At 35.5% G+C, this 22,958-nt stretch overlaps 1 protein-coding gene across 6 annotated transcripts in view; it reads left to right on the top strand.

Moving 5' to 3' along the window:
- Window positions 1–22,958, top strand: part of THSD7A (thrombospondin type 1 domain containing 7A) — a 271,309-nt gene that overhangs the window by 162,489 nt on the left and 85,862 nt on the right. For 5 of the 6 annotated variants that reach the window (XM_035319521.1, XM_035319519.1, XM_035319517.1 and 2 more), the window contains exons 5-9: window positions 1,938–2,186; window positions 3,782–3,963; window positions 5,778–5,846; window positions 9,934–10,089; window positions 13,519–13,722. In XM_035319521.1, coding sequence (XP_035175412.1) covers window positions 1,938–2,186; window positions 3,782–3,963; window positions 5,778–5,846; window positions 9,934–10,089; window positions 13,519–13,722 — 860 coding nt within the window. The remainder of the gene's footprint in view (window positions 1–1,937; window positions 2,187–3,781; window positions 3,964–5,777; window positions 5,847–9,933; window positions 10,090–13,518; window positions 13,723–22,958) is intronic. The other variant, XM_035319518.1, reaches the window with a different exon arrangement.

Here is a 22,958-nt window from a genome sequence, read left to right as displayed (position 1 = left end):
AAAATTACACATCATTAATTGATCTTTACTTCTCATGATTGCTCCTTTCTAGTGGCAATTTTGTGCATGTTCCCTGGCAAGATGTGTCTATAATTAAACTCGACCTGTCTCAATATGAGTAAAGCAATTGGTTTTATCTGCTCTCATGGGAGTTACACTGGAAATAAACTTGGAAGGAGGTGATATATCATGTTCCCCAGAAGGATTTGCAAATACCGTTCATGTTAGAATCCATGAGGTATAGATTATATGGGATAAATAAGTCTTTCTTTACGTTTTGGAAGAAATTCAGAAATTGCTATATTGAATGTATCAGTCGTTATTATAGTCCTATGCCAGATGAGACTAGATGAAGACTAGATGAAGGCAAAAAAAAGGTTCTCACTCCTCAGCTCTTATTGCACACTTTTTTTTTTCTTTTTTTTTTTTTTTCTTTTTTTTTCCCTTTCTTAACTCTGCTCTCCCGGAGGCCCAACCAGTGTTGCTCCCTGCCTTGGCTCTGGCCAGCAGTGGTCCCACTGGAGCTGGCTCTGACCTGACATGGGACAGCTGCTGGGCTCTGCTCACAGCCCCCCTGCTAGCAAAACTGCCTAATCTCTAAGTCCTTTCCCTTAGTATTCCTCAGTATTCAAAGTTAATGTATTAGGGATGGTGGCAAGTATATACACGTCTAGTCATTTTAGTATCCATATATTATGCACAAATTTGTCTAGCCCCTTTCTGAACCTGCTGACACTATTTCCAAACCACTATGTCCATCTGTTAGCAAGATGTAGAAGTGCTCTGGCAACTGTGTATACAGGTCCTTCCACATACCTTTTTTAACTGATCTCCTGTTAGTCCCACCAAGTATCTCTAATTCTAATATTATGAAATTCTGTTAGCAGTGCAACATGATGTTGGATATGTGTACAGCAAAGTTTGATATAGCAACAGAATAGTTTTATATTTCTATTAAAACAACAGCAAAAAGTCTTCGTGGTATTCTTTGTAGGGATGGTACTGAACTGAGCATTTCATTATGCCATCTGCAGTGCAGATAAATCTTTTTCCTGTCTAACTACTTTAGAAGCCAGAATTTTATTGCAAAACAGACATGATGTAACTATAATTAAGGAGGTAAGGTTATGATCAGTTTAATTGTATTTTAACTTCTCTATTGCTCATTGTCCTATTGTGAATCAAGCTCTAAAGCAGAAATAAGTCAGTTAGAACATAACATTTAAAAATGCAGAGGCATTTAGGAGAGAATCTTGCTGACAACCTATGTTAATATGTGAATGAAGCAATCAGGTGGCGATTGTAAATGAAATGACAGCCTTCACCAAGGAACAGGAAATTAAGGCAATGGTTTCACTGTAGCAGAGAAGGCTCTATTTTACCGGAGAGTTTGTGCCCCTTTTAGACCATGAGACATTACTGTGGCAACAGCTGTAAACAAAGCAAAGTGGTAACGTCTAAGTATTCAATATATATGACACTGCATTTTTAAACAATTAATAGTCTGGAAATGAGATGACATTGACTGCTTGATTCTCTTCCAAAATCATTGTGTAGACATCTCTTGTTATTGATCCTTCACTTCCTTTATGTTCTAAGAAAAATAATTGTGAGTATACCTAAAAATAAAGTGATGACAACATTTATTTTCTCTTTCATACTTCATACATATATAGAAGATTTATACTTTAATATTGATCACAGATATGGCAACGCTGGTCATTTCTAATGATAGCAAATCGTATGTGTCTGTTTTGAGTCAGTTTAATCAAAAGCCATCTTGCCTGACTTTCTGAGATCATATACATGTGGACTGGAACTTAAGAGCTTTACAAATATTTAGTGACTTTGCTTGTTGCAATGAACAGCATTTTTCTGTAGGAGTTCAGGTTTGTCTGTGCATGTGCACTTAAAATTGTAATGCTCTCTTACTACAGCTTTTGCAAGCAAGAAAAGTTGCCAATTACGTTCCAGTCTTGTGTGATCACAAAGGAGTGCCAGGTGTCAGAGTGGTCAGAATGGACCCCCTGCTCCAAAACCTGCTTTGACATGACAACCCCTAAAGGGAATCGTACAAGATCACGGACCATTAAACAGCTCCCTATTGGCAGTGAAAGTGAATGCCCGCAATTAGAAGAAACGGAGCAATGCATTTCTCAAGGAGATGGTGTAGCACCATGCATTACGTAAGTTGGTTCATTTCAGTTCACACTATACTAAAATGAATAATTTCAATTAGGCATACAGGGCTGGTAATATCAACCAAATCATTATTAAGGTATTGTAGAAATAATAGGCTTGATTTTTATATCCTCTGCATATTCAGTACTCTCCTTAAAAGCCCAAAGTCTGTAAATTGTAGCTATTACTGTGAAATTACGTCTTTCTTCAAGTACAGGAAAAAATAACAAATACTTATTTTTTCATTAGTGTTCACTTATAAAAGATAATGTACACAGGCAGAGACAAGAACATAATAAATTAATTGTATTAATTTGTCAGTGATCTTCTCTACACAATATTTCTGCCAGTATCATTTTCTGAAGTATTCTGTTGGTAGACAAAATGCTTAACATAGGAAAGGGCTGATAAATATCCGTTTAGAAGCTAGACTTTTTAGTAAGATTCTTCTGAGCACAATAAAAGCAGGACTGGGCCCCACATGAAAAGCGGTCGTAAATAAAAATAATAAATAAAATAAAGTAAATAAAATAACGTGTTTAAAGTTTAGGAGAAATGACAGCAGGCACTTCAAATTCAAGAGAGTGCTGTAATCCTTATCAACTAATCAAGATTAATATTGAAGTCCCAACTGTGCTTTTTCTTTTATCAGACTAGCAAGAGGGTTTGGGGAAATGTCATTTGATGTTAAGCCATTTCACATCTGCATCTTTGACTGCGGTACATATTTTTCATTTAAGAGTTGAAATGTCATCTTTACCCATCTCCAAGCCACATTGGGAAGCAGTTCACTTGATTTATCTTTAAAGTGCTTGTTGGGTAAAGAATTCTGTGGCATTTCTTGTGGTTCATAATCCTGATTGGGATTTTAACTCAGAGTCACAGATCTTCTTTCCTGTGCACTCACTGATTAGAAAGCTCACAGCTTCTCATCAGTCATCATTCACCCAGCAGGGATGCTTCAGCACTGCAGAGAAACCATCTTCCTCTTGACAGTGAAAAAGGAACTTACTGAAATGATTTCTGTAATGATAATAATAATAATAAAAAAATACAATTATATTTTTACCTTGATATTCAGGAGAAACTTCTGTCTCTTTTATCAAAAATGAATTAGAGACTCTTGGTTTTGTTTTTTGGAGTTAGCTTGGTGTTTTTAGTTTTCACTCTCTTTTTTTTCTGGCTCTTATGTTTCTCAGCATGCACATTTCTTTGATTTTTTGGTTTTGTTTCATATAAACTGTCAACCTGGAAACAAATGTCGAGAGTCACTATCATTACAGTAGGCTTATCTGAACACAAATCTGTATCTTTCTGTATATAAAGTTTTTATTCCCTCCAATAAAATATTTATATGTGCAGTATGTTTCAGGAACTGAACAGGAAAGATCTTCCCAACAAGTCATGATTTCAAAAGTCAAATAACTGAGGAAATGTTTCCACCCGCATAAAACATCAAGCAATGCATCTGCGTGCAAGCAACTCTGGAAATCAGGCCTTTTGTAGAATACATAAAGATATTAAGGCATTTTGGCTTGTATAACAACATCATGTGAAAGGGCTTCATTTTTGAAAACCTAATTCACCCAATTTGATCCAGGTATGGCTGGCGGACCACAGAGTGGACAGAATGCCGTGTTGATCCTCTACTCAGCCAACAGGATAAAAGGCGAGGAAATCAGACAGCACTGTGTGGAGGTGGCATTCAAACCCGGGAAATCTACTGTGTGCAAGCTAATGAAAATCTCCTCTCCTATTTAAATACCCTCAAGGAAAAAGAAGGTAAATTTGATTTGCTTGCAATTGAATTAGTGCGAAATCAGAGCACTTCAGCATTCCAGTGCTCCTTGACAGTCATTGTCTTCTGTCATGAGTGCCTTGTTATGTTACAGGTTACTATTATCCAAGCTTAAACAAAAGCTAGTTCAAAAGAAAATATTTAATTGCAGGAGCAGAGATGTCATTCTCTGTGCTGGAAATATTGACTCCTAGCTATTAATTACTTTCCCTTAATATTTACTGAAAATTATTGTCTTATGTGAAGGACGTCTCTCAATAAGCAAACACATCGGAATGTAGGTCAGGAATCCTAGTTTTGGTTCCTTCATCTACTGTAAATTTCCAGTGTGTCCTTGAGCTGGATGAGGTACACATGAGGTTTGATGTGCAGATGGAATATGTCAATTATGGAACGTAAACACAATATAGAAATGTGTAAAAATGTGACTACATTTCATTCTTAAGAATCTGATTATTCTTTTCTTAATTTGGTCAAGTTCTTAAGTCACTTTGAGGACCTTAGGCCAATATAATTTCATGGGTTTGTTTTCCAAACTGAAAGAGAGAAGTGATTATTCTTTGTCACTGTTGCATCTTGTAGAACTTTGTAAGAAAAGAGAACAGTTTAGGAGAAATATTATTTAATTAGTTTAGTAATATAATTTCTGAAGAAAACTTGAGTATTTTATGTTACTTCTGCATAATGACACATCACTATAAATTTAGAAACCACAGGGACTTAAGCTAAGTGCATTTAGCTCATTAGTTGTTTTATCTATCCTATTCTATAGCTGTTTTCTACAAACACAAAAGAGTATTTAAAAAAAAAAAAAAAAAGGAAAGAAAGAAGTACTGCCACATTCTCAAGGAAAAGGGGCATCCTTACAAGAGACATGTATTAAGCAGCATCTAGAGCAGAGTTGAGCAAGGGGTGAGCTAGTGAGGTTTCTGCTGGGGGTTAAAGGCACTCTCCAACAGTCAGTGGTATTACCACCAACAGCCCTTTCAGCATGAGTCTTTGGACCAGTAGAACCAGTAGACCAGTAGAACTCCAGTAGACCAGTAGAACTCCACGTCTGTATTTATTAAAGAAGGAGTTTTCCAGCTACTTCATCTAATATACATGAAAACGTCCAGAGGCTTTTAGTAAATCGCCTCTGCGGAACAAAGTTTAGATGCCCCTGCCTCAGAGTAAAGGAGTTAAAACTCTCAGCTAAAGAGAGGTAACAATGAAATCCAAGGCAGCTTACTGTTCAGTATGGTGATTAGGATTTGGATATGCTGGGATGCATGCCGGCTTAGGCGGGTGTGAAATCGGCCCTTATCAGAGTGTGACAGGAAGGCGCAGAGCCCATCCAGAGGTAATCTCTGCAGGCCCCCAAAAGCTGATTAAAATGTAACTAGTCTTTGGATGCATAAACATGAGAACAATTTTTCAAGAGCTCAAACTCAGGGCAAAGTGGGTCTTTGCTTAAAAAGCAGATTTGGGGTGTTTCTGTATGAGGGGACAGGGTTAAGAGAAGAGGCACTGCTTCTCTCCTCCTCCCTGCTCTCCTCACACCTCAGATTCAGAGCAGGCCAGAGCTGCTCCAGCACTCACTTCTGTGAAACAAGCAAAGCTCTTGAAATGACACAATTTGAACACTAGGGTAATTTGAGAATGCATCAAAGCCAGGGAGACACCTACCAGCATTAGCCATGCGGAAACGCCTTCATTTCAGTGCAGTTTGCTGGTGGTAGGTAATTCTGTCTCAGTAAGGCTGCTTTTAAGACATCTATTTTTGCATACTCATGATGGCGTTTCCCTGCTATTTCAGAAATTCAGTCACAGAGCAAGTCGAAGGCTAGTGCTGCACCTCTGCTATCGATCACTTTTGAAATAACAGGTAGGTAAATGAAGGCTTCTGACCTGGCCTTTCAATCAAAAGTGTTCCAAGAAGGCAATAACGTCCCTTTTGGGGGACCTATATTGGCTTTATGTATATAATTGACATGTTTATGTACATTTAAGATAGTTTAATGAATTTGTGCATTCTCAGAAAAATTAAGAGCAATTTGAAAGTGACAGGCCTGAACTTAAACTAATGAAGTTCATTAACCAGCTAGGAAGCTCAAAACTACCCTGCATTCACTCCTGAACCATTTCAGCTAGGGACTGATGTACCCACAGCCACTTGGGAATTACTTCATTGATATTTCTTATCTTTTTGTGGAATTAAAACACCAAGCTAAGGCTCCAGTAAGAACGTTACCTTTTAAGACTTGCTTTAACCACAATTCCCTAAAGTATTCCAATCTATATTATCACCTATCAGAATTTATAAATGTAGGGTTAAGGAAGTGACTGGAGTGCAGGGTGAAGTAATTAGACAGGTGATAATCAAGACTCCTAGAGGCCATTGTCATTCTGCCATCTACTTGCCACTAACTTTATTATTCCATCTCTTCACCTGTCCATTTAACTGGTTTAGTCATGAAGCTTCTCTCACAACAAGCCTGTGAAATGGACTGTGTCATCTTTTTCCAAGTACCTTTAAAATTCACACTGTAGAAAAAGGAAGGACAGTACCTTTATGAGTAGAAATTGATTATACATCTGCAAACATTATACATCTGTCCAGTTAAACACAGAGGAAGAGGTTACATAGATGGAATTGTGTGAGTGGTAGAGGATCAGGTCCTGAATCACCTCCAGTATTTTGAAGACAGCATTCAGCACTTTTGGAAAAAAAGGAAGAATATGTGTTCTTTCATTGCTGATCATAATGTGTTTTAAGGTTGGGTTTTTCTCACTTTTTTGGAGTGATAGCACTTTAGCTAGAGAGATTTCCTTCTGTTGATTGCTGTGTAAGCAGTGCAGACCAGAAAGAGGAAAATGAAGTTGTGTCTCCTTATGCTGATATAGTCACAGATTTTCTGTCTCTCCAGCCTGGTCATCAGTGCCACTGGGCCACTGTTCTATTGATGGTTCCTGGAGAAGAATGGTGAGGTTGAGAACTTGAAAAATGTAGCAAAAGCTTAAGAACAGAACTGTTTTTTTTTGTTGTTGTTGTTGTTTTTTTTTTTTTCAGTTGTTTTTAAAATGTAGTCGTGGGGTCTGAATATCCTAGTTTTTTCACTCTGCTTTTGGTTAGGGGCCTATTCCAGCACTGGAGAGCCCAGAGGTGGTTCTCCTTGTCTGTGTCATGGAGACTGTAATTTATTCCCTACCAGAAAACTGGAGCTGATAGCATGCTTTAGGAATAGGCCAACTGACTTAAGAATAAACCAAAAAAAATGTTTTGTTTTTTAGTTTCTCCCAGTTTTTTAAGTCTAATTTCTTAGTTATGTTGAAGAAGAAAAAGTAATTTTCAAAATTCACTTTTCATTCTATTTTGGCCAAATTTGATCAAATTCTACGCAGAGCTTGTAGCATTACACACAATCTAATCAGCATTCAGAATCATGGCCAAGGAATAAAGAAAATTTCTATACCTTACACAAAAGAATATGAAAGGACAGGGATAAGACAAGAGTTTAAACTGTAAATTTCTGCATCCAGCATCATCTTCTCTGAAAGCATCTTTGCTGCACACTAAGCAGCAAAATCTGAGCTTGTTTATACTAAAATAACATTAATGTCTCACTGTTGACCAAATATGTTTTAAAAACAACACATAACAGACCTTGTGTCAGACCTTTGGACATCACTGATGTGCAGAAACCCAAGATTTCAAAAATATTTCAGCATTTTGAGAGATTTATTGATACAACTTACCTGTCCCTGGAGGACTTCTTGCTCCTCCTACACTCTATGAGTGGTGGAAAAGGCAGATATTGTCAGCATGTGTCTTCAAGAAATGTTTAATTAACAATGTTTGCTGACAAGACCTAGAATTCTTACTGGACAAATACCTACAAAAATTTGTAGTAGTATTCTTAGTTGAAATAATATCCTTCTTGCATAAGTTAGTCTCTTTAAACAGTCACAATTCCTCATATTTTGGACGAATACAACTGTCACAAAATTGGTTGAAGCTAAATGGATTGCTACAGTAGCACAGTAGCATCTTCTTTTTGCAGACTCTTTAAAAAAAAGTCTGGCTGAGATATGGAACATCTGTGATATGAAAATCTGTTATTTTAAGCTTCCTGACAAAAGGGCTTTGTTGTTTTTCTGAGTGCCATCCCGTGAACTAGTGTGATGGTAAGTGCTTTATCCTGATGCACACTGGAGATGAAGTAAGGCATTATTCTGAATGCTTTTCCTTGTTCCATGAAGCAAGACTGTGTCTCAGGGGTGTAATTGACCCTTAATTTCAACTGTCTCACTTGGGCAATTTCCTGATTAAATCAAAGTTAAAAAGTACGGTTAGCAATTACTTACTTTTTTATTTTTTATTTTATTTTCTTAGAAACTATTCACTGTAAACTCAATTACTGGCAAGTTATGTTTATTTATATCCATGTTCTACAGGAGATATGCATACTGTGTTGATTATCGTGCATGTTAGGTGTGCACGTCAAACTTATTGTAAAATTCAATGTTCTGTCATAAAGTTCCGTTCCAACGTAGCATTATGCAAATGTTGGAATAATTTTTCCTCTGTTATTTTGTGTTAAGAGATTGGTGAGCTGGAGGCAGTAATGTTTAATGAGTATTTGCCATCTGTGCCAAAGGAGGCAAGACAGGAAACTAGATTAAGTATACTGATGATTTTTCATTCCCTTCTACCCTTAAAAATCAAGTGCTTTTTCTGTAACTGGAAAGATCATCTTTTTAGAAAGTCTGAATGGAAAGAGACACACATCTACAGATACTTCAACAACTTGATGTTTAATTTCAAATTATATTTGTTATTTTGTCAACCTTGCCTCATTTGAGTAGCAGCTCATTTTAGAATATGTTCAATCACAGAACTGTTTCCATCAAGAGACTTATTTGTAGGTGTGGCAGAAAATTACTGAGGTTGCTTTTCTGTAGAGAAGTCCTTAGGGAGTAGGATGAAAGTGTTTTATGTTTAGGAATTACGTTTTTCCTCAGTCAGCCAGAGAAAACATGACAAACATCACTTTGCATTCTAGTAGACATTCTCTGCTTAGCTTACTATCTTGCTAAATTCTGTATTTTGAAAGAGGATTAAAATCTTGTTTGTAATAAATGGTACACTTCAGTTTAGAGTTCTGTGACTTCACCTGGCACCTTACAGAGGTGTCCAATTGTTTGTGTAACCCAGGAATTGAAACGAGAGGCCTTTAAAATATGAAAGAAGCAGGGTGGTATGGGTCTGTTACAAGCCTTTACACATTTTTAAAAAAACAGAATAATCTGCCTTCACAGAGGTCTTTATAGACTAATAATACTTTCATGAAAAGTCAGTTATTTCGTGCAGAGTTTTATTTATATGTATATTGCATATATATGTTATATGCAAACATGTTTGTGTAAAACAAAGCCTTTCTTGAAATGAAAATGCTATTGCACAAATCTTATTGCTGAGTGTGCACTTGAAGGTCTGTAGAGTAAAAAAAAAAAATTATCTTCAGTTTAACTGTTTCAAGTTATAGTTTAAAAATAATCTAAATATTCATTAACCATGCTTTTGAAGTTATAATATCATATAGGAGCAAAGGGATTTATACAGCTTTTGTTCAGTTTCTTCAGTGAAGACATACTCAATGAGACAGCAGGACATCAATTTACACAGCATTGTGAACAACCATTGTAACATAATCTGTCCATTAAATGAAAGAACTAGGTCCAAGAGGGTGCTGCTACAGTCTTCCTGATTCCACGTAATTGGATTTGGCTCTGTTCATGCAGAGAGTTAACTGACTTCTGTTTTATTTTTTCAAGGCAGGCATTTTGCTATCACTTCATCGGATTAAAATGATGAGATAGCAGCCTTTCCAAATTAAGGATGGATCTGTCAATTTAGAGCAGAATATCATGACTGGTGATATGTGAGGAATGTGTTGACTTTGTTTTGACAGCCTCAAGGCCGGTTGACCGTAATCTGTGTACAGGACCTCTTCCCAGCACCTCCCAGCTGTGCCATATCCCATGTCCTATAGAGTGTGAGACCTCAGCTTGGTCAGCCTGGGGACCATGCACCTATGAAAGCTGTGATGACCCTCAGGCCAAGAAGGGTACGTAAAATTTCAGTGGAGCATTTTAAAGGACAATTACTTCATATTCCTAAGTCACTAGCCATCTCTGTCTATGCAAGCATCCTAATATGTGGTATATCCAGTGCCTCTGTTCATCAAAAATGTCATCGAATTAAGACTATGTTTAGCATCACTGCTCCAGCAAAGCTGGCAAAGCTGGCAAAAATGTGAAATGATTACTAGGCTCTCAAGGTTAATTTTGGGGTGTTACAGGGCAATTCCAGTTTCAGGTCTCAAGTTAAAAGGGATACACTCTGGATATGCATGCAAATCACAGTTCCGTCACTGAAAGGAGGACAGAAGCAGCCTTTGAGATGGATAGTGTCCAAGTGACTCAAAGATTCACAGTTCAGTGATAACTTAAGAATTCACTGGTAGACATAGAACATTCACTGACAAAGAGCTGGGATCATTCACTGTTGATAAGAAACGCTGTTTTACTGATGATGGTATATATGTGCTTGTTGCCGTTTTCACATATGGTTTACAGTTCATTCCTATACGAAGCACATTGTAGTAACATGACATCAAAATAAGAAAGCAAGAATACAGAGCAAGGACCACATGTAAAAAGTCTATGGGTTTCTGGCCATAAGTGAGAAAAACTGGCCAAGTCATTGCTGCAGTGTGATTATCTGACACAGGCTGAGAAACCAGATTTAGTTCCTTGATTGAAAATGGTCATAAGAAAGGGTAGCCATGTATTTTCCCTTGAAGGAATAACTGTAATTACCATACTAGTTTGGCTCTTGGTATGCCGCTAGCTACACTTCAGTCTGGACAGCAAATGCAAGTTTTATGATGCTGTTGCACAGTAACATGACCCAACCTTGATCAATTCAAGAAAGAAAAAGCAGTTTGGTGTATAAATCGATGGGACTGAGTGTCCTCCGAGTACAGTGGTCAGGTAGCCTCTTATTTCTGCTGCTGTTCTGTCACTAGAACATTTGTTACATTTTCAAGAGTAATGTTTATGTTTGTGAAACTGATTTGGACCTAATGGAAATGTATTAGAATGTACTTTATGCAAGTCTTTAATCCCACAGATGTAAGCAGGGAAAATTATGCTTTAGTTTTGAGGGTTCTAATGTGTACAGTAAGGGTTGAGAGTTAGAGCAGAGCTGAGGGACAAGAAGCCTGTTGAAGTTTTGTGCTGGTTCCCTGTGCAGCAGGGGGGCTCTTGGACAAAGATATTACTTCGTTTAAAATCTGAACTGACAAGAGGAAACTTCTGATAGGAGCATAAGCATTAGTTTGTATAAAAATATCATAATGCTGTGTACTTTTTACATGAGAATAGCACATTTAACTTTGTGCTACTCTGGGCTGCATTTTGTTCCCATGCTTTTGGTGTTTCAGCTATATGATAATTGTAATATTTACTCTGGAGATGTACTGGCTGCATGTGCTCTGCAGCCCAGGTTAGCTAAACAGATGTATCCTTGTAATTCATATATACGGATATCGCTATTTGTATCTGATTGTACAAATGGGTACCATGCCTCTTTCCCCCATGTCTTGATTTCCTTTGCAAGGAAAATACGTCTTCATGTACAGACACAAAACTGTACTGTGATTAGTCAAGCTGTTGGTTGTATTCTGCTGTTAAGGGATGCAAAGAGTAGAAATTTGCCTTTTGGTTTGCCTGTACTGTCCTCTAGTATTTGAGATGCATGTGAATTGCATCTTGGCAGAACTGCTGCCAAGTCAGTTCTGGTTCACGTAAGAATGAAATAGAGGTGGTTTTGTGCAAATCAAGAGGTGATGTTTAACAGAAGCAATTTTTATAGATAAATTATTTTATATTGCTCCTCTTTGGCTGTGATTTCATGAGTTTTTAATATGCTACTTTAATATGCTACTTTACCTTTAGTTTTACCTGTGTAAGATGATCAATAAACATGAAATAGGCCAAAGGCAGGATATAAAAGATGTTGCAGATCTTTCTGCTATAAAGTGACATTCAGTACTAGGCATTTTTCAATATTCCAGTTAATGTTTTACTGCAATATATTGCATTCATTCCTTATTTAACATTTTATAGTTATCATATAGTTATCATCAGCATGCTGTATAGCATTTTCTGGGAACACATTATAACATAAAATCAGCTTTTCGTTTTTTCTTGTGCTTCCCTGATAAACTTCCTGTGTGGTTCCAGTTCTTCTGAGAAAACGATGTAAAAGTTGCATAGACCCTCCCAGTCTTAGAGAAAAGGCTGTCTGCATGTTTCAGTAGTGGTCCTTTACTGTCTGTCATTTGCCTCTTTTGTTGTAGGTAGACACTGGAGCTCTTCTTCAGAAATATCAGTGGCAAGCTCTGTAAACTTTTAAGACTTAATTTTGCCAAACTCTTGAATACAGAGAAAACAAAGATGCATAGAAATATATTTTTGAAGTATTAATTACTGTAATTGAATTAAGAGGTACATCTCCAAGCAGAGAATCAATTCTTGCACATAAGTGTGTGAAGACTCTCTCCTGTTTAGTTTGTGTCTTGGTAGAAATTAAAGAGTTATATGCAGTGTTTTATAAATAATATTTGTGTGTTACTAGCCAGCCTGAACACTGAGATGAAACAAAGTAGCCTCTGAAGAGATGTGAAAAGATGCTGAAGTTAAAGTAATCTGATCATGTATATCATAAACTACAGAAAATTATGACATGAGAAACTTTTCTGAATCCATTCAGTCTCGTTAGCATATTCTGACTATAGAATGACTTCTTAAACATGTTACTCTGAAAGTGAGGGACAGAGTTGCTCTTAAAGACTGATACCAATCTGGCAGGTGTCACACTGTATAATGGACTATCAGTTTTTCCTATCCAAAATGAGGTTAGATAGACAGAAGGAATTTTGTAAGTGTTTACAAGGAAATACTGTGATGTTAATGACCAACATTTTTTTTCATAGGACTTCTTGGGATTATAATCCTTTTCTTTCCATGCCTTGCCTTTCCTGGCAAGTTAGTCTTTGTTTGTAAAGTGGTTTCACTTGATAATCCATCAGTGTTAGAAAATTCCTGAGAAGAAGACTAACAACAAGTTTGAGAAATGGCAACACAGAAATCTAACCAAGATTTGTTAGATGAGGTGGATTCAGCAAGAGCAAAGCATGAGAAATGAGTACTGTCTCCTGGGGAGTATGTATGACTAGGACAAACAAGAGTTAAACGCAAAGTGTGCTGAATAAACTCAAAACTTTGATTCACTTCCTATGTTTTACTGCTCTCTGTAATGAGTTCTTCTACCTCATTATCTAGAACGGTGATATGACACAGAGCATCTGCATCTGTTTTTTTACACAGAGGAGAAACAACAGTTCATTCAGATAGAGATAGATAAAAATCTCTTCACTTTGCATTTTATAATTGTTATTCCACCATTTATATTTTCATGGACATTGCAGGCTTTAAACTAAGGAAACGGCGCATCACCAATGAGCCTACAGGAGGAACAGGAAACTGCCCTCACCTGCTGGAAGCCATCCCATGTGAAGAGCCCTCGTGCTATGACTGGAGAATTGTGGGGCTGGAGGAGTGCGTTCCTGACAATGAGAAGCCATGTGGCCCTGGTACTCAGGTGCCTGTTGTCGTCTGTGTCAATGGTGATGGTAAGATGCTTTTTCCCATGGTCCACACCAGCTAGAGTGAACATGCTAACGTGTAGTCTGAAAAGGTAGAAGCTTTTGTTGTTCTCATCTTTCTTGGTCCTTAGGACAGAGCCATCTGGAACAGAGATGTCCTTTAGTATTGGTAGGTAGGATAGGCCTGCCAGCTGCTACACACCATAGGTTTTCAAAGGTTTCTGAAGAGACTTTGAGAAGAGTAAATAGAAAACAGCTATTGTTTTTCAGTAGGTCAGACTTATGCCTGCAATGACTTGACTGAATTCCCTGATGTAATCCAACTAACAAATTTGATCTACTGAATCCAAAACCAAATAAAGTATGAATAAAGACACATTGCAGTAAGGATAGCTGGAAGAAAAATAGTAATGTGTTTATTAAAAAACATAGTTTGATGTGTGTTAGGAAGCTGATTTGACAGTCCAGGCTGTCTTTCTTCTTCAAGAGGTCAAAAAGAATACCACCATTATTCAATTATCCTTCTGTGAGGGAAGACAGATTTTGCACGACATAGTCATAAAAGCCAATTTTGAAAGCTGCTTACAAAATACTCTTATCTACAGAAAATTCATGAATTACTGTTGGGAGAATATTCCTTATTCATTAGTAGCATTATAGTCTACTCAAGAACAGCATATGAATTACAATAATTGTACTGACTACAGTGTAGTTATGCTAAGAGACTTCTAACTCTTTGTAGAGAATTAAATAAAGGGACACCTCTGGTGTTTAGCAGCTGCACAAAACATTTTGTAATTAGATTGTTCAGAAGTAATCAGAGGTGATTACAGGGAGATTTAAACCTTGAGCTTTCATGCTTAAGAACTTGGGTCATAATTGAGTTTTGGGGCTTAGATTGAAAACCTCAGAGTTAGTGTGTAAGCTTTATTTTTCTTCATACGTCTAAGAGAAATTGTAACAATTTTTACAGCTCAGAAAGAGATTAGCCTAGAATGACAGTATTGAACCTATTACATTTTATGTCCCTTGCTCAAAAATTTCTCTTCAGACAGTGTAATTATTTCTGGCCAACACTACTTACTGAAACTATTTGAAATTTTATTTGTAAATGCTGTCAGATGAAAAATAGCCTTTTCATCATAAGAGCATTTCACAAGTAATTCTTTTTTATTTTTTAAAAAGTAAATGAATATATAAGACAAAAAATATGTATTTTTTGCTTTACTAGATTCTGGATAATGTGATTTACCTTTGGTTTTGAGGAGTGGTATTTGATGACTTCTAACACCTGATTAGCGTAACTTCCACATAAATTGTAATATAGATGTTTATGTTAACTATAATAAATTATAACCATAATACCTTTGGAGCACACAATCCATCAAGCCTTTAACTGTGTTTTCTGCATGCAGTAGTTCTCTCTTGCTCTGCTTCAGACTTGCAGGATTTGTCCTCTGCAATGCATGGGCTGAATTTGGCCAAATTTGCCTTAGAAGACTTGTGATTACATATTTTTTACTCCCAATATTAATCTTTTTCTTTCTCTCTGAGTCTTTCTGAATTATATGGCATTATACATTATCTGTATCAGCGGTCTGTTTTAAGAACAAGAAGTCTAGCTTTGGCCATGTGCCTGTCAGTCCTTCAGATTAAATAGGTGTGTGCACAGCTACAATAACAAGAGAAAACAAATTACAGTTATGCTTTATTTTGTAAAGATCCAGTCACCCACAACGATATGTGTTCAATATGTTGTGATGGAAGTACAAAAACATCGGAGGATAATGTAGTGGATTGTCACAACTCTTCCTTGTAATCCCTTCCTTCTCTTAGTAAAGATCTCCTGTGATCTTCACCAGTAACACCAAGCAGCTTTTGCTAAGGACACTCCTGAGAAAGATTAGCACAGTGCTGTAAAAGAAAAGAAAGAAAGGACCCACCAGCCTCATTAGGTGTCCTGCTAAGCCATCTCTGCTCAAGCATCTCCTTAATTTGCCTGCAAAAGCACCCACCCCACTGAAAATGATGTACGCAACTCTTAAATACTCACTTAAATGCACACTACCCTCTCTTGTTGTGGGCATCCAGATTATGCTCTATAAAATCTAGGAGAGCAGCACCTTGCAATCAAGGTGATTTCACATCAAGCCCTGAAGCTGCAAGATAGTTTGCAGTAAAATAAAGTCTGGAGAATACTACTGTTGCATTATCTAACAATCATAGATTAAAATAAACATCATATGAAATTTGGGATATTCATTGCCCTTTGAGCAATTCTTGGAGAAGACTACATTGACTGTCAGTTAAAGGGTGTGGTTCAATTGACTGGATACATAATTTGCATGATAGTCATATGTTACTATAGTTTTAATCTAAATGATGTAAAGGAAATTTCATTCATTCATTTTTAAAGGTAGGAGTGAATGTGAAAAGAAACATGTAGAAAAGCATTATCACAAGTTAGAAAAGCTACTTAAATTGATCTAATTTTGCTTAACAATACTCTTCACTGTCTTTGATATATTCTTTTCTTTGAGTTCATAGGAATTAAATAGCCAATTTTAAATCAGTGTTTGGACAGGAGAAGTTGAATCAAAAGGACTACACTATATTAAAACAAAAGTGTATTTTCCACTAGGCTTTAAGTGATGAAAAAGCTAATCTCTGTTATAGAAACTCCAAGACTGGACAGAAACTGATCAGAATTCCTCCAGTGTATAAATTATTTCAGTAATTAGAGAGCTGTGGCTAGTGTTCCATGCTACAGGTTAGTTTTTGCTATTGATAGAATTAGAATGAAATATTTTTTTTAATTAAAATTATTTCAGGTATTTATATATGTATGCAATATCTGTAAGACATACTTGCATCCATGCACACACATATATATTCTGTATTATTAAGTTCTTTAATACAGTTTAGAAGAGTGATTTTACAGTAGATGAATTTGTTCTATTTCTCTGTAGCCATGGAAATCTATGAAGAATACTGTTTCAAAAACATTTCTGTATGATTTAAAGATAGCCTTTATGGGAAGAAAGCTGGCCAATTCTCCCCTCTGTAGCATATATGCTAATGCTACTAATATGTAAATAAGGCAAAATTAGTTTGGACAGCTTTTCCTTAAAATCTGCAAAATTAACTACTGACAAAAATGTCTATTGAATGATGGTTCACTCACTATGGTTTTTTAGGTTTTCACCTTTGTGCTGAACTCTATAGCATGGATACCAGCAGTGGCTGTGGTGTCAGCAGTATGTTTCTGAATCCCAGAAATCATTTGAAAAAATCATTTGCTTGAAATCATTTGCTCGTTTTGTAGGAATGTTTAAATAATATATTGGTTTATAGCCTTTATAACATAATGGGCTTTGTAACACTGCACATGCCTTTCAGTAAAATAGATCTTACTTCTGAAGGGCAAATTTCCTCTGGATCTTGTTCAAGCTCAGTAATTATTGGGTTACGGTTAGCTCTGCAGGGAGAGGGAAGGACTCATTGCTGTTCTTCTGTCTCTCAACTGTGTGAGATGGCTGGGCTTAGAAGAGGGAGCCATGGTAACAACAAGGCTCTTCATGTATGTGCAAATTCCTGCAACTCTTTGAAATAGCATTTTTTTTTCCTTAAATTGTCTAGGCAGAGATGTGTGTTCATTGATCTCAGTGCCACAAGTTCTCTTCTGGTATCTGGACATAAGTGGGTGACACAGGTCTGGTCTTTGTGAGACTGGAGTACAAATTCTAAGCAAAAGCAATATCAGAATATCCTGATGTAATGTGGGTGGGCTACCCTGTTTAAAATATTGAGAGGCAAGTAATGGTGTTGGTAGTTTATTAAAACATGCAGAAAGTGGACAAGCTTGTTTTGTTAAGATACTCAGGTATAAACATTTAAAATAGATTAGATTAGCTACTTTGTGTGGAGTGATTCAAATACTGTACTTTCCAAAGTGGAACAGCATAATATTCCTTTATTTCTGTTATTCTCAGCTAGCATGACTGACTAGAAGACATCCTTCAGCCATATGATGGTCCTATGGGATTTAATCACTTTGTTATTTTTCTCTAGACTCAGAAACACTCATTTCTGAAAGAATGTGTTCCATTTAATGAATTTACCTTTGCAGAAAAACATACAAAATTTATTCATGTATTTTAAATTCTTTTTCACAGCTTCCTGATTAACGTGTATTCTGTTTCTTAATTTTTAGGTTGTGGCTTTACATCTTCTTACAATAGACATCTAATTAAATATATAGAATAACCTTCAGGAAAGAAACAAGATATACTAATACAACCATTTTCACTTAAAATATTGTGGATAGTTTAAAATCATTACTTTCTGTATTCCAGGATTTGAATCATATATGCTAAATGAGCAGCTGTTGGTCTTCATCCAGTTTCATAAGGGGAAAGACTAAGTGAGTCAATGGAAAGTTTATAGGAGTTATAAAGATTCTACTTATTTTGCCCTTTCTATTATGTGGTTATTTGGACTGGAAGAAAAAAAACATCAATCTGATTGGATTTTTTATGTATATTTTAAAAGAAAATACCTACTTTTTGTCACTTTGTGTTCTTTAAAAGAAAGAAGAGCCAAATTCAAATTACATTGAATTATTGAGTTAATTCTGGAAGAGAACCCGGATCAAAATCTGGCCAATGCTCAGCAATTAGTCGAAAAATACAATGGCTAATGACAGTTTCTTTCAGCACATACTGCCTTACGCTTACAGGAACTTGGTTATATGTGCATTAGTCATCATTTCCCAATATTAATTTCCTAGCTAATGTCATTACAGAATTGATTGGAACTTTCTTTTCTTCCTGACAGCTTTTAGGCTGACCATCTTAGGCTTTAAACAAATGTAAGACGCATACTCTGTTCTTCACTGTAAATACATAAGGTATAAAATGTATAACCAAGTCCTTTCTTTCTTTTGGTTTGTCTGGCAACATAAAAATTACTCAGTATTTTACTGGATGCTTATTATACATCAGAGTTTGTTACTGGCAGTAAAATTGTCTGTTTAAAAGATCTTAAAATTGATATTCTCAGGCCATTCTGTTTCAGAGCATTGGATTTTTAAGCCATTTTTATTTAACAAGATTTGCTTTATTTAATATAAAGCAATACAAGGAATAATTACTGCACAGCACTGCTGAAACTATCCCATTTCAGTTCTGTAGTCAGGAAGTTTGATAATTGATAATTCTTGTGTCAATGAAAGGTCACATTTAGTATGTCATACTATTTCCTTTTTGTGTCTCATCTTGACATTAGAGAAGTGGAAATATCCCTATTAAATTTTGTATCAGAATGGATGCTTTTAGTGTTTGTATAATAACATGATTTGATTTTATTATATGGGATGACTTAAAAGATACTGAGAAAGCAAGTGATGTATTTATAGTTAGCCTGGAATGTGATATAATGATTGGTATGGACAATGCCTATAAGTGATTTTAATGTTCATAATGAATATGGTTAAGTTAAAAATGCATGGGCCAACCTAATTACCAAAATCTTTTTCTATTGTCAGACTGAGATGATTTTGCTGGGTTTGGGCATGCTTACTTGTAAAATATACTATAACTTTACAGAAAATGCAGTATTGGTGTACTTAAAATTTACTGGACATCAAGGAGTAGAGGTTGCTGGAGTGGGAAGAACAAATATTTTCCAAATGTAAAACAGAGAATGCAATTACGTGTTTCATGTGATGCACACTCTTAATAACTTGCTTTTGGTTTTGATGGCATGACCAGATGGAAAATCAGACTATTACAATAACTGCTAGTAATTTGCAGTGAGCAAATTAGGAGGGGGAATTTTGATGCATGAGTTTTGATTTACATAGCAGCCTGCAAAGCAGAATCTCAATCCTGATTTGACTCCAAACTGTCATAGTGAGAATACTAGAGTGGCAATTGTGGATGCATTTTAAAGTATTTGTTTTGGGGGAAGATCAGTTTAATGCTTTACATTTTTTCCCTTCGTCATTTTAAATTATGTTGTTATGAAACAAGTAAAAAAGATATTTATGGACTTATGGGTGGATTATAAAACTGGATTTATAGACCCAATGTTGAACTTCTTTGGGTTTGGGTTTGTGTCATGGGTTAATGGCCTAGAAATACTTTAAATATTTTTACAAAACATACTAATAAAAAATAATGTTACATATAATACTGTTATATATACTAATATTGTTATATATTTATAAAATAAATATTTTCTTGGAAGATACTACACAATACTAATCAGTAATACTTACCACAAAATGTTCTAGGACAGTATCCACTCATTAGATTTGATAGTATTCAATTTTCCATATAATGCGCTACAGTCTACTTCTGCTTTTGTTCGATTTTGGCCAGAGCAGTGTCCAGGTGTCCAGGGTAAGTCTAATACCCATGGCAGAGTTACTGTTTTTCATTTGGCTTCTACTTTAAACTAGAAAATTGGAAAGAAATACTAAGTCAAAATTAAGTGGCTTAGGTTGCAGAGTCAAGACCTTAAACATTAGGAAACTTAGGTTGTTTGTCTGATCCTTATGCAAATATATCAAATGAAGACTTTAATTATTTAATTGTGCTTGCATGACATTTTCCCCACAGAACCTGCTACTTATTTGTGAAATGGATATATCTCCTTTGGGGATTAAGTGGGCATTTTGTAGTAATGAATGCTTTGTCTTTGAGACAACTAGCTGTGGTTGCCTCATTCTTCATGATTTAATTTTGCTCGTTTTCTTCATCATCAGCAAAATATAAATAATACTGACCTACCACATCTTGAGTGTTCAGAAAATAAATGCATTAGTGCCATCATAGAAAGATCTTAGGAAAAAAATTACCAGTTCTGCTTTAATAACACTTTTAATTAATGTATGCTAAATAAAACATAGGCCTAGGCCTTGAACAAAGAGAATAGAACTAAAAATACCAAATAGCTTCTCATTAAGGAGTTTCCAGTCAGTGAATTGAAGGAGGAAGAGGCCCAATGGAAAAAATAGGAAGCATGCAATTATGCAATTAATATATATATATATATATATATATATATATATATACACAAAGGAAAAAAAAATTATACAAAGGCAACTTTAATTCTAGTATTAACTACTATTTGGTTTCTTAACAGAAATTTGGGGGTAAATGGATTCACAATTGCCTTAGGAAATATTGGATATTTGGCTTTAATTTTACTGATTTTAGACATCACATTTACTGATTTTTAGACGTACTGATATTATTTTATAAATAGAAAGTTATTGCATTAGCGTTTTCCAGAGGAAAAAATATTAAGTAGATTATTAAATTCCTTGTTCTAAATATCTCAGAGTGTATATTTTTTTTTTAAGAGGGGAAAAAGAATAGTGCTAGCTAGAAGGTTCTTAAATTTTTTAGGAGGCTTCTATAAGACCAGTGATACCCTTCTAGCAGAGGAGGAGGGGTCTAATTTACCTCCAGGTTACAGATGATCTTTTGAGTAAGTGCAAATCTGCAGGAAGATCTGTGACTCTGTTGTTCGCTTGTATAACTTACTACCAAAGCAGTAAAGTTATAACATCCCGGTATATCAGGTGTGTTCCTGTCACAGTTGGTTTTGCTGTGTGACATTATTTTATTTGTTTAATTTAGCATGGATTTGTAAGATGTAGTGGTATTTACCTCTGGTTGCTTTCCTGAGCTTTTTCTCGGAATCCATATACTGAGGGGCTGAGAAAAAAAAAAAAAAAAAAAAAAAAAAAACAAGCAAATGTGTAAGTTAGTTTTAGTCTTCTAGAAGAATCAGTTTTGAAAATATTTCCAAAAGACTAAATTAATTCATAGTCTGAGCAGCCTAAGGGCATGCTGTGCCTTCCACTTGTAATGATGAGAAGATATTCACTGCAGGGTGGATAAAAAGATGTCCTCTGAAGACTGCATTTTATCTACCAGTAGTGGGACATGGACAGAAGTATCCATGAAATTAATTATAAAACTGTTTCTCAGAAATGTGTAAACATGACAGTGGCAGTGATCTCCTTTACACCTCTCGAGTGCTGTGTTTTAACTGTGATTGAATTGAGCTGTCATATTACATATAGAGTGACAAGTCTCTAGAGTGACTAGCTACAGCTGAATGAATAATGCAAAGGAAATGTTTATAATCATCTTTTACTATGCAAAATATTTTTTTCTTATTCTCTTAAAATTCCTTTTAAATTACAGTTATATTTCTGTGGCAAGAAGTATCACAGGTAATTATGAATGTATAGTTGTTAACTTACTGCAAATTCACCACTTTATAGTAGTGAAATACTGGATAGTTGAAAAACTGAGAAGTTCATGTAATGTTCTGTCGACTGCATGTTCTTATTCATTGTCTTCAGCTGTGGGTTATGGATTAGAGAGAAGAAGAATGTTTAAATTTTGGAGACCAGATTCCAGGAAAATACTTGGTGCTGAAACTGATGTCCTGGAGTATTTATTAATTTATGATGCAACTTTGAGAGCTTATGAGCTTAAAGTTATAAAGTTATCCTCCAAAATTCATACTTCAGCAGAAAATTAGAAGCCTGAAATTCGTTTAAGTTATAGATACTTGCTTTGAAAACAGTCCATTTAAGGTAGCTGATTAAAATACAAAGATTCACATCTCAGTGTAGGGATTATTGAAAAGATTGACTGTGGCAAGCACTGTCATTCTACTGGCATTAGTGGAGCTGTCACATTGTTTTTGTGCTACCATTTTTGTAGTGTTGCCTATTATCTCCTTCTTATGCTTCTATTCCTACCTCAGATCCCTAAATGCTAATCAAATTTAGATCAGCAGATCAAAATTAAATCATTTCTGATTGAACTGATTTGAACTCATTGGTATTCCATGGCCTTTCCTGGACTTGTTCTCCGTTAAATCTTGAGCTTATTGGAGGTGAGGGCAAAGTGTCTAAAATAGTGCTTACAGTAAAATGCACATGAAGCCTTTTTAAAGTGTACAATACTACTTGTCCATATCTAATGAATTTAAAAAAAATGATTAAAACCCAGTAGTGAAAAAATAATATTATAATTCCCAGTGAATAATAAAACTTTGTTTTCTAAATAAACAAAAAGACATAGTTCTATGCTAAAATGGACACATTTTGCATTTTCAGGTCAATACATTTTAAATCTGACTATTACCAATGTTCGCAATTACACTACAAATATTTCTAGAATCTGTCAATTTTTTTAACTGTTTAACACAATAGAATTTCTGTAACACTTTAC

The sequence above is a fragment of the Oxyura jamaicensis genome, chromosome 2 (assembly GCF_011077185.1).
Source record: "Oxyura jamaicensis isolate SHBP4307 breed ruddy duck chromosome 2, BPBGC_Ojam_1.0, whole genome shotgun sequence".
NCBI classification, from domain to species: Eukaryota; Metazoa; Chordata; class Aves; order Anseriformes; family Anatidae; genus Oxyura; species Oxyura jamaicensis.
This window is presented reverse-complemented; position numbering and strand designations above follow the sequence as displayed.